At 41.1% G+C, this 12349-nt stretch overlaps 1 protein-coding gene across 4 annotated transcripts in view; it reads right to left on the bottom strand.

The window, feature by feature from the left end:
• The window catches only part of Edrf1 (erythroid differentiation regulatory factor 1), a 36145-nt gene extending 25291 nt beyond the window's left edge, over positions 1-10854 (bottom strand). For 2 of the 4 annotated variants that reach the window (XM_042285076.2, XM_006976941.4), the window contains exons 1-9: positions 10450-10854; positions 9231-9439; positions 7952-8018; positions 7197-7322; positions 4649-4773; positions 3771-3927; positions 1392-1493; positions 1029-1150; positions 217-328 (exon numbers count right to left, since the gene is read on the bottom strand). In XM_042285076.2, coding sequence (XP_042141010.1) covers positions 217-328; positions 1029-1150; positions 1392-1493; positions 3771-3927; positions 4649-4773; positions 7197-7322; positions 7952-8018; positions 9231-9439; positions 10450-10557 — 1128 coding nt within the window. In that variant the 5' untranslated portion in view covers positions 10558-10854. The remainder of the gene's footprint in view (positions 1-216; positions 329-1028; positions 1151-1391; positions 1494-3770; positions 3928-4648; positions 4774-7196; positions 7323-7951; positions 8019-9230; positions 9440-10449) is intronic. The other 2 variants (XM_006976942.4, XM_006976943.4) reach the window with 1 other exon arrangement.
• Positions 10855-12349: the final 1495 nt, after the last annotated feature.

Below are 12349 nucleotides of genomic sequence, written 5' to 3'. Positions count from 1 at the left end.
CTTCAGCGGTATTTATGACCTTCCCCAAAACTACTTGTAATGATACTCCTGAAACATCTAAAATTCTGCTCTTACCAACTTAACTGTGAAAACATTGAAATTTCAGTTTATTCACACCTATCTTCTTTGCCAAAAACACACCTTAGCATTCAGAGCTGAAGTTCTCTCTGCGCCTATCTACATTTGAGAGATTAGAATAGTCACTCTGTATCTTACCTGTACAATCCCATTTACATGGAAGCACATCACAAGCTCTGGTACATTGCAGATCAAGTTGTCCAACCAATAGTCAATTCCAGTCAACACATTAATTGGTTTGTTGTTATCCCTGAAAATACACATTTCTAATGTTATTTGGCTTAATCAAAACACCCCATAATGAATCATCTTAGATGTGTTTTCGCATTAAAACATGTTACTCTACTCTCCCTAGATGGAAACTGCCATACATATTCTTTCTGATCTGAAGACCTAGACACACACAGCTACATTATGTCTATAATCCTTCCAAAAACCTTGACTTGCTAACACACATTGCTAAGTTCTCAGTACAAATAGAAAGCAGTATGATGATATGATTGCAAGCTCCCTCCATGCTCTTCACACATCCCAAGGAAACACTGACCACATACATGATAACACCCGAGTCAGAATTGATGCTGGTTAATGTGCATGGAGCATTAAGAAAATGTTCACGATTACTTAAAAGGAAACTGATTAATCACCTCAAGCAATTAAATAAACTCTTGAATTTTGACTAGTTGTAGACTCAAACGTAAGACTAGGCCATTTCCACAGATGTCTGGCCTGGACTTTGAATCACTATCAGAATAAACACTTGTTTACGGGGCTGTCAGCATCTGCTGACAGTGCTTCCTTTCGTAATGTGGCAATTTTCATTGGCAGGAGGAAGAAGTGGGGGGAAAAAAACGAGAAAGAGGCGGACAACCCAATAGTCAGAGGAGAGCAAATGGGACATTCACGTTCAAGGACGCAAAGAAAAGCACAAGGGGCATAAGGTGGTTTACCTGAGACGTAAGCTAACTGCTGGGTATCTGCCACCACCAAATATAGGCATGTTAGAACCAACCAGCATATGGATATCTTCAAAAGTCCACAGAATATTCCGGACGAAATCATTTTTAAGACCCTTTAATTTAAAATAGAAAAGATTATAATAACAAGAGATTCACAGTTTTCCCCCGTGATCCAAAGAAACACCAGGAAAGGAGAAGAGGTCAGTTCCCAAGAGCTGTAAGCAGAGAGATGTTTACAAAGCAATTCTGAGGACCAAGTGGAGTTATTCCCTATCAGTTCCAACTGAGACTAGTTTTCAAGTGATGAAGTGGACTGGGGACTAGTTGTCTCAGGTGGGCACGTGGAAAGCATACCTGACTGTTCTCCCCGTCATTGAACAAAGTAGTAAGGTTTTGCTCTTTGGGTGCTGAGGCCACATGCCCCACTATGCATGAGGGCTCAAGAGGCTCCCTGCCCTGTGGAAAGTGCAAGATAAGGAGTGACTGTGCTGCCAACACTTCTTACAATTGACCTACGCTTACAGAGTATCACCCACACACCAGAACACCCACCCCACTCTACCTGTGTGAATTAGCCAGTACAGGGAATGCACGGTTCATCACTCATGGAGTGTGGCTCACTTTACCTTTGATTTCCCACAGGTACTGCAAGCTAATTATATTCATATCTTAAGTGAGATGGATTAAAGATCTTTCAAGAATTCAGTTTTCATTTTTAAGTCTGATTACCACTCTCTGGCAGCCTAGCACATCTCTACTGAACTGAAATATCTAGCAATAGTTTAAAACACTCTTCACACCAGTCTCCAGTTGAGCATGTCCTATGTCAGCTTCACAGAATCCTAAACCCTGAATACCCAGAAAAAACTTTCTCTTTAGTATGAAAACCTGCTGCCTGCAATACACTTGCTTTTGAAAGTTAATGTCTATTGAACATCATTCCCATCACTGTCCTAAAAAAACAAACAAAACAAAAATACCAATCAAAACCCAAATGTTTTAAATGTTATTACAATAGAAAAATCTACCTCCCTCTCTGAATAATCCAATGTTCTCCCATTTATTTAATATTAAAACTTTTTCTTTCTTTTTTTGAAACAGGGTCTCTCTTTGTAGCCCTGTCTGCCCCGAGTGCTGAGATTCAAGGTTTGTGCCAGCACTTTTGTTTTCCAGAGTCTGGAATACATTTAGGAAAACACCGAGATGCTGGATAAACACAGCATTGTCCAGTTTTTCAGCCATTAGGCAGCTGTCACTAGGAAACACTACTTTAAACTTTAAATAGTGATGCTGTCGTTGTCTGCTAATTTCACAAAACTAACTTATTCTACTATGTGTATATCTATTTGGGAATGTATATGTGAGTGCAAGTACCCCTCGAGGCCAGAGGAGGACAAGAGTTCCCCTGGAGCTGGAGTTAAAACAGTTGTGAGATGCCCAGTGTGGGTGCTAGGAAAGGAACTCAGATCATCCATGACAGTAGTGTGTATACATAAACTACCAAGCCATTGTTTTAGCCACTGTAAAATAAGTTTTAAAAAATCCTTTGGTTATATATAACCACATATAATAAAACATGCAAAGTAATGAATACAGAATGATATGCCCCTACTCCTTGATGTAACCACCAAGTAACTTGCACATGAAATACCTCCTTCCTTTTATATGTTCTCTTTGGAAAAAAAAAAAAACAAAACAAGAACAAAAACACCCTCAAATTCATTTATGTACTATTATGGAATGTCTTCTCTACTTTAAAACCCCTACAACCAAAATCAAGTTAGTTAATATTTTATAAAATCAAGCTAAGTTGTGATAATTTTTTATAACTCTATCATGTGTAAAGACTGAACCAATCTGGTTGAATCATGTTCAGTGCATGAAAATACACAGCAAGATGAAAAAACATGATTTACCAAGTTAAAAGTTCTACTTTTATTTCTTCGGGCTTATTAGTGTATTTTCCTAAAAATAGAAATGCCACAATTGTTTTATAGTGTTATTTCATCCTGCGGTACACTCAGTTAAGTGAAAAATAAATAACTAAGGGCTGGAGAGATGGCTTCATGATTTAGAACACTGGCTGCTCTTCCAGAGGACCCTGGTTCAATTCCCAGGACAAACATGGCAGCTCACAACTGTCAGTAACTCCAGTTCCAGGGGATCCAACACCCTCTTGTGGTCTTTATGGGTACCAGACATACACATGGTGCTCAGATATGCAGGCAGGCAAACACTCATATACATAAGGTAAAAATCTCAAAAATGAGTAAGTAAGAAATCAAGGATATAAGACAACCATCTATTCTATCTTCTTTTCTAAAATCTTCACATAATATTAATGTGGGGCCTATGTCAGGAATTTCCTTTTAGGCTGAACAATCAATCTAAATTATAGGCACACCTATTGTCTAAACACAACAGGTAATTATTACACATCTAGAGTTAGAAATATACTTGACTGTTATATTCAAAAGTACTCCATTTTAAGAGAAAAAAATTAGCTGGCTACTTTAAAATATTTTGGGTTATTTAATAAACAAAATTTATCTAACCATTCATATTAACTCCTGTAAAGTCTATCGTAGGAAACTAAAAGCATTTTTTTCCTAATTGTGAGATGAAGTTGATGAAATACTACTCCTCACCCTTATTCACCACCTGTTATTTCAGTAAGGTTCTCTTTTCCTAAGTGAGTTCATTCACAGAATCATCATCCAAGGACTGACAAACCTGACTGGAAGCACTGGGGTCTTCAGACACTGAAGAAGGCATTTCAAAGGGAGCAGGCCAGGAAGCCCCTTCAGAATCATGTGTCTGATGAGAACTAGATGACTCTTGCTGTTCTGCAGGAGATGGGACAGGCTGGGCAGCTCCATCACCATTAATGCTGGTCAGGTCAGAAATGGAGAAAAAAGTCATCACATTTATGTTACAGTCTACCCATTTGTGTGAACTAGAGTCTATAACCAAGCATACATACATCCTGCCTATAAGAAATACAGTAAGTATTTCTTATAGTAGTAATATACAGTAGGTTACAGTATATTACAATATACAGTAATATACAGTAGGTTATATTCCTACCCTTAGGAATATAACCTCAAACTACTGAAAATGTGCACCTATGAAACATGTACATGAAGATTTACAGCAGTGTGTTGCTAATAGTAAAAAAGTTAAAACAACTCAAATAGCTATCAAATACTGGAGAGAAATAAAATGTGGCTTATTCATACAATAGAATATTATTAAGACATAAAAATGAATGAGAAACTGACAGATTAAATGACTTTGGTGAACCTTCATAATTTCATTTGTAGATCTTTCCATTTCTAATTTATAAATACATTTGGGGTTATAAATTATAAATGTACTGCCTCCTGTCAACATTGTATACTTCTATTTGATGATTTCTGTGTCAAATATTATATGGAAATGTTTCCAAGTAAAAAAAAAAAAGAAAAAAAAAAAAGAAATACAGTAAGATAAATGTTAACAAAACCACAGAAGCAAAACTTGAATTGTTAGTTTTACCCTCTTCGAACTTAGTAAATTTTAGGCCGAAATCTCACTTTTTCTTAAGATAAAAATAAATAGTGGTCAAGTACCTGTAGTACAAGAACTTGGAAAGAATAGCCTTCTGATACCAGTGCTCTTTACTTTTCTTCTTCCTCTGCCACTTCTGGTCGATCAGTCTTTGATAAAACTCTTTCAACCACGTCCAATCACCAGTCTGAATAACATGAGACATTACTGAACAATATGCACACATATAACCAATGTGGAACACAGTGAGTTAAAGGCTCAGCACACAGACAGTGATGCTCCTGGGACCTTTTAAGATGGAGAGCTTAGTAGAAGGAAGTTAGGTCATTGGAGGTGTGGCCTTAAAGGGGATACTGAGACCCTGGCCCCTTCCTTCTCTCTTTGCTTCTTGGCCACCACAAGGAAAGCTGACTCTTACACCAGGCTCAAAGCAATGATGCTGTGGTACTGTGGAACTTCTGAACCCACAGACAGATAAACCTCATCTCTTTAATGTTGCTTCTCTTGAGTATTTCGTCACAGTGACAAAACACTGACCAACTCTCATTTATAAGGAGATATTCTTTAATTTCTGAATACTGTTTCATAAGCATGCACTTATAAAACACTTCAGTCTTCCTACACCCAATTCACATCTCTTCTAAGCTCACATTTTTCTCTTCTAAACCAGGCCTGGAAAGGAAATCCTTTCCTGTAGTACCTTCTTAGCAGCCCCCTACTTTTATACATTATTCCAAGTATGTGTATATCTCAACAATCAAACTACTAAGGAGCAAAAGCTGTCTCTCACTTTACACACACACACACACACACACACACACACACACACACACACACACACACACACACACACACTGTTCTTTCCCAAGAGAAAACTACCTTTGGTGTCAATTTTATCACCTGTAACTTAGTTTTCTTTATCAAAGCACTGGAGAAGCTAGGACTGGGGTCAGGCCTGTCATCCCAGCTACTTGGGAGACTGAAGCAGGTGAACTACAAGTTTAAGACATGCATGAACTACAAAGTGAGTTGGACCCAGCCTGGGCAATCAGCAAGACCCTATCTAGGGAGGAAGGTGTTGGTAGCAAACACTTGTCTAGCATGCGTGAAGCCCTACGTTCAAACAAAACAACACTGTGTAAGAATATTCTTTAAAAGGTAGTATAAACTGGCAGAACCATCAACTACTTGTCACCAGTTCATGAAAGTAAGTGAAAACATGGAAATAGGCCTTGAGCAGCAAAAACTTTCCCCAACACCTGGGGGGAAACATCTGTTACCAACAGCGTGAGAAGCTAGAAATCAGTTATTTATAGGAATAGCTCTTTAACATTGTTTACATTTTTGACAGCCATGTTTCCAGAGTATGCCTATAGTAGACTTTTAAAGATTTTTAAAAAACTCAATTAGCTTCTTTAATTTTACAGATTTAACAACTTTTTTTTAATTTGACATCATCCTTTTCCTCCCCCTCCCCCCTGGTTTTACAAAATGAATAAAAGAGGGGGCTGGAGAGATGGCTCAATGGTTAAGAGCACAGACTAATTTTCCAGGGGACCTAGGTTGGATTCCTAGCACCTACATGGTGGCTCACAAACATCTGTAACTCTAGTTACAAAGGATCAGACACCTTTCTCCTGGCCTCCCTGGGTACAGGCACCTAAAAATAATAATTTTCTTAAAAAGAATTTTCTTCTCTGTTCTCTGTTCTTTTCTTTCCTTCCCTCCCTTCCTTTATAAAGACAGGGACTCTCTAACTAGTCCTAGCTGTCTTGGAACTCTACATAGACCAGGCTGGCCTTGAACTCTGAGATCTCCACCTGCCTTTGCCTCCTCAGCCTTGGGATTAAAGGCATGGGCCATCATATCCAACTGTTTTTCTTTATTAAAGCTTTTTGCTGTTTTTAAATCTTTTTTTTTCCTTTCTTTCCTTTTTTCTTCAAGATAGGGTTTCGCTGTGTAGCTCTGGCTGTCCTGAAACTCACTCTGTACCTCAGGTTAGCCTCAAACTCACAGAGATCTGCCTTCCCCTGCCTCCTGAGTGCTGGGATTAAAGGTGTGCTGCACCACCTGCACCACCTGCACCACCACCACCACCACCACCACCATCACCACCACCACCACCACCACCACCACCACCACCACCACCACCACCACCACCACCACCACCTGTCGCTGTTTTTAAATCTTTAATGAAACCTTTCTTTTCTTTATTGGTGACGTAGTCAGCTACAATTCTAATTTTGCATTTTTAAAAACTGGGTATGCATGAGTATGTACATATGCATGTGAATGTGCTGGATGCACATGCAGGCAGGTTTGGTACAGGTCAACTGAGGTTGTCAGGTGTTCTGCCTTATCATTATCTGCCTGTACGCCAAGCTTGATTTTTGTCATTCCCCACCCCGTCACCGCCCAGCAATCCCATCTCCAGTTTCCCACAGTAACGGGGTTACACAACTGCATAATTATGCTCAGTTTTTCATACAAATTCTGGGAATTTGACTCAGTAAGTGCTCTTAGCCCTACCTTGGCATTTCTTTACAAGAAAGTCATACTTTCAGTGCTCCTGAGCAATAATTCTAAATAATTTTTGCATAAATTAATTACCTGCGATGACCTCATAAATAGTTCTTGAATATCCAGCTCATCTAATAAGAGCGTCCTTCCAATTCGGTGCACAGCCATGCTTACGTGGGACTTGCTGTAAGGAATCTTCAGGAGCTTTTTTATGTTCTTTAAAAAGAAGTTTAGAAAGGTCCTTTTACTATGACCCAGAATCTTTTGGATTTTAATTTCATTCAACTTGTAACTTAGTAAGCCTTATTTCCTCAAGGTTACACAAACTAGACTATGCAAGAATTACAAATCATATGGAAGACAGATCTTTATAAACCTTTGATTTATACTGTCAGTGTAAATGACAACCCAACACTTACTTTTACAACAGAATTCCTTTTTATAGGAATGAGTGGAGGCCTCTGGTCATACTGTTGTACTGACCAACAGAAAAAGAGCTACTAGTTAGGATCAATAGCCATTAGAATATCACTTTCAATTCTCAATTGGTAGTATATGAAGAATAACTAACTTCAGATACAGTATGTTTCAATTATTAGTATTAAAATAAAACCAAAATATTCATATTTTTATCATTGCCCCTGTTTTTGGGATTTTTGTCTTCTTTAAAGGAAGGAGACAAAAAGTTAGTATTTTAAAAACAAACATAGGTATTAATAATCAGTTAACTTTACCTTACTGAACTGCTGATAGCAAGACTGTAAACCAAAACATGATTTAACACCCCCCACCCCATGCCACCTAGCACTGCATATCCCCAAGTCACACTGAATAACAACACTCACTTCTGAGTCAGAGACGACATCCACATCATTTCCCACTGAGTCAATGAAGTCATACGCCATGCCGAAACTATGGAAGGAAGAGGCCACAGGCTGAAAGCTGAACAGAGTATCAAGTTGCATTGCTTCTAGAACATGCACAGCTACATCTCACACTTGGGAAACTTGGGAATCAAGGTGCATACTGCCATCCAGCAGCCTAGTACCTCCTTTTTAGGTGTACATAAAATAAGGCACACCTTATAAACACATCTCTGACTTCATCAAACAGAAAGTAAGAACTGTGAAAAGCAATTAGTATTACCATAAACCCCAAACCTTTCCAATGTAAAATAGTTCAAGACTTTATTCTTTTTACATGTGGAGAAGAAAAACAAAGTAAAAAAATATATGATTTTGTGCTTCTAGGAGTATATAATACCAATAAAAGGAAAACTGTACCTAAAATCAATTCACTCATAAAAAGAAAATGAAAAACTGGTGAGTACCCAACTCATTCCAAGTCACTACATGAGGTACATCTGTGTAATTTACATGCTTGAAAAGCAGCTGATGTCACTATTTTCCCATTAGTAAGTGATAGAGTCAGGATACTTACCTAGGACTTCAAACTGCATATGTTTGTATGATTTTATCTGCTTTTCATAGTATCAAAAATGCTACAAATAAACAACTTGTGAACATGGCTTTTACCCTTTGAGGCATCAGGATAATTTCTAAACTAATAGCTCATAGGGTATGTTTGTGGTTCTTGCTATATGAAAAGTTTTATGTCCAATCATTCAAGGGAAGAAAAGGAACACATAGTAAATGGATGGTCTACAAGAATATGGACACTAGCCAAGACCAAAGGATACTCTCAACTTTAAATACCATCAGTAGAACTTCCACTGTGGGTCAAGGGGTGTCGGTTACTAAGCACATAACCTCAGGCTTTTTCAAATACTACATCATCATTTAATAAAAACTCCAAAAGGCAAGCTAAGTTGTGGCTTAGGTCTTGCTCCTCACACACCACCCTATTTGCACATATTCAAAGCATATACAAAGGGCTAAAACAGCTTATTAGCAGTCAATATTCATGTTTGCTAAAACAACATAATGCAGACTTGAAGAATGCATATAACTCTGATATTTTCTTATTGTAACATGGATTTGAATGACAGCTATAATTTTTCATTAAAAATATCTGAGCCAGTTACTGCGCATCTCAAATTGAACTGGAAAGCAGCTTTAAGTGGGGGTTGAAAGAGGGAAAGAAATGACAGCGAATAAAACTTACCTCGAAAACGGCTTGCTTTTCTTACTGTTGCCAAGAATGGTAGTGCCTGCCGGCCCCAGCTTGGCACTCTCTCGTAGCCAGTTGGCAGGTGGGAGTTTCAAGTCTGTTTTTTCTTCCAGACGTGCAAACGCTGTTCGAGGAGGGGCAGAAGAATATTTCACCACGGCTCGGCTTTTTACTTCATTGCCTCCGAGAAATAAAGCTGATCCCTAATTAACATAGGGAATGAAGCTTTAATGAATACTGCCGGGAACGACAATCTCACCTTCTTAAAAATAAAGCAAGAATCCACCAGATCGGGCTTCCCAAGGAGCCTAGGCTGCCTGTCAGCTGTGACACTTAATCAAGCTTAAATTATGCTTACCTAGCTGTTCTCCATTAAACTTAAGAAAAGGATCAATTAAGATGTGGATAAAGGCCAACCAAACTGCGTTTTAAAATACCGGGCATAGTAGTTGCAGACCTATGCTTGGAGGCAGCCCCAGAAAGGTCACTGCAAGGTCTAAAGCCAGCCTCACTGGTCTGCATGACCAGTGCCACACCAGCCGTGACCACCAAGTATGTTGAGTCATATAAAATGAAGCATCCGAAACCAAGTGCGCTCAATTGTGTCCTGTTAACCGCATGCAAAACAAGCAAGACCTGTATATGGTTTTAATAGAATATTTTAATTTAGCAGACATCAATTACAAAGTCATCTGTAGTAAGGTCGTGTTTATTTTATAAAACACACACACAGCGATTGATTTGTAAGCTCATGGTAACATTGTTTTAAATCAGCTCCATGGCCTTCACCGCACCCTCCCGAGCATGCTCAAAGTCTGGACTCACTATTCTACTTCTAGAGCCCCTTCAGGCTCGACAAACACTTTGCTCCTTTTAAGAATCAGCTCAGTTAGGATTTCGGTGAGGCCCTCCCTGGTACTGTGTCCTCTTTCCCCCGCCTTCGGAGGGCCGTGGCCCGCCCATTCGGTAACCAATTCTACCCATCGATTACTCCCGAGCGGGGAACCCAGGTGTCTTTTGCATTGCATGCCTTGCAAGCAAACACTTGCACACCCGACGACATTCCCACCAGTGACTCCCTCTGCAGGAGGACACTCCGGAGGTGTCAAGGAGGCGTGGAAGGAAGCTCCAGAAGCTTCCAGATTTCCCTTCCAGGCCCGGCGGGCCCGCAAAGCCGGGAGTCCCGGCAGGTCGTGCCCCGCCGAAGACTCACCTGGGCAGGTTCCTCGGACTCCGCCTGTGGCAGGAGGCTGAGCCCTCCTCGGGCGGCCGCCCGGGGAGGCGAAGCCTCGGCTCCTGCTTCCTTGGGGTCCCCCATCATTTCCGCTCCGGGGGAGACGACCAGGCGCGCGAGCCCAGGAGTCGGCGACAGGAACGCGGGCCCAGAGGCGCAGGAGAACCGCAGAGCGAGAGACTCGGACGCTCAGCAGCTCGCACTTCCGGCGGCTGACAGGAAGGGCTCGAGGTGACGCGACCAAATCTCGCGAGATTTACACCCAGCCCGTCCGCCGGCTTGGCTCCTCCCTCGCGGCGACTCAGGAGCTGCAGCGCGCCGGCGCCTGTCACACCACTCGGGCGGCCACTTCTCGCGATATCCGACGCCCGGGCTCCTCCCCCCTCGCTCGCGACTGGTCTTTGTTGGCAAACAGTTATTAGGACTTGAGTCAAAGTCGGGTTGGTCAGGGAGGGGGCCCGTGCTGCTGGGGGGCTGCGCGTAATCAAAGCCGGCGGCGTCAGGCCTCCCAGCGGGTCCGTGCCCGCAGGGCTTCTCCGGGTTCCACACGCGCAGGGACCACCTGTGGGTCTCAGCACCGTCAGATCACAGCCTGCATCTCCCCCTGAAGCCGCTCCAGTGCTCTGAACAGCAAGGAGAGAAAAGGAATCAGCCTGCTGAATAGTTGTCTAGGCAGCGCCCCGTGCAGCCCTGGCTGGTCTTGAACTCGCGGTGTAGAGGAGGGTGCCCTTGAACTTCGTATCCTCCTGCCTCCAGCTCCCAAATGCTGACGTTTATTCCAGCCCGGGGATGGAACCCAGGCCTTCGTGTAGGCTGAGCAAGCACTCTGAGTTACATTTCCAACTCTACCCCTAAGATCAGACAAACGCTGCCACATTCCCCATAAAATATGTGTGTGTGTGTGTGTGTGTGTGTGTGTGTGTGTGTGTGTGTGTGTGTGTGTGTGTGTGTGTGTGTGTGTGTGTGTGTGTGTGTGTGTGTGTGTGTGTGTGTGTGTGTGTGTGTGTGTGTGTGTGTGTGTGTGTGTGTGTGTGTTTGGCCTGGACATACAGATGCACATTGTGTGCATGCAGTGCCCGCAGAAGCCAGAAGAGGGCATCAGATCACAAAGAACAGGCGTTAACAAGCAGTTAGGAATTGCCGGATGTGGGTGCTAAGTGCTGAACAGGGGGTCCTCTGCAAGAGGAGAAAGTGCTCCTAATTGCTAGGACATCTCTCCAGCCCTGAGGTGTTACGTGTTGTTTTTTTGTTTGTTTGTTTTGTTTTGTTTTTTTGTTTGTTTTTTTGGTTTAATGTTTTGGTCTTTGCAGTTATTTAGTTATGCAAGGTTATACTTTTTCATTAGGCTTTGAGAACCCAGTTAGTGCATCTTTAGGGAATCCTTGTAGCAAGCTGGTGCCGTCTGCAAACTGTTTTCAAGTTAAACAAAACATTTTTTATGAATTAGCATTTTGATATATGTTTTGCAGACATTTACTTTAAAGTATGTCTTTTTTTTTTTTAGAAAAAACTACTTTTTTTTATTATGTTACTGTTGTTGCAATAATTTGTTGTTTATTACATTACAAGGGCTGGCAAGTTCAGGTAAAAGCTTTTTGCCTGCCAACCAAGCTTGATGACCCGAGTCCCATCTCATCCCTGGAACCCATGTTAGAAGGAGAAAACTGACTCCAGAAGGTTCCCCACGGCCCATCACATGTCCTGTGGCATGAACACACAGGCACATACGCAATAATAATATAAAGTTTTAATAAAACTTAAATATCTAATACAAAAAGATTAAACTTACTTTGAGTGCATGATAAACCTTATACATCCATTAACTCATTCTCCAAGAATATTTTTTTAAAAATCTAAATTGCACCCTGTAATATGTTAA

Source organism: Peromyscus maniculatus, chromosome 1, assembly GCF_049852395.1.
Source record: "Peromyscus maniculatus bairdii isolate BWxNUB_F1_BW_parent chromosome 1, HU_Pman_BW_mat_3.1, whole genome shotgun sequence".
In the NCBI taxonomy this organism is placed as follows: Eukaryota; Metazoa; Chordata; class Mammalia; order Rodentia; family Cricetidae; genus Peromyscus; species Peromyscus maniculatus.
The sequence above is the reverse complement of the archived record's forward strand: the minus strand, read 5'-3'. Positions and strand labels throughout refer to the sequence as shown.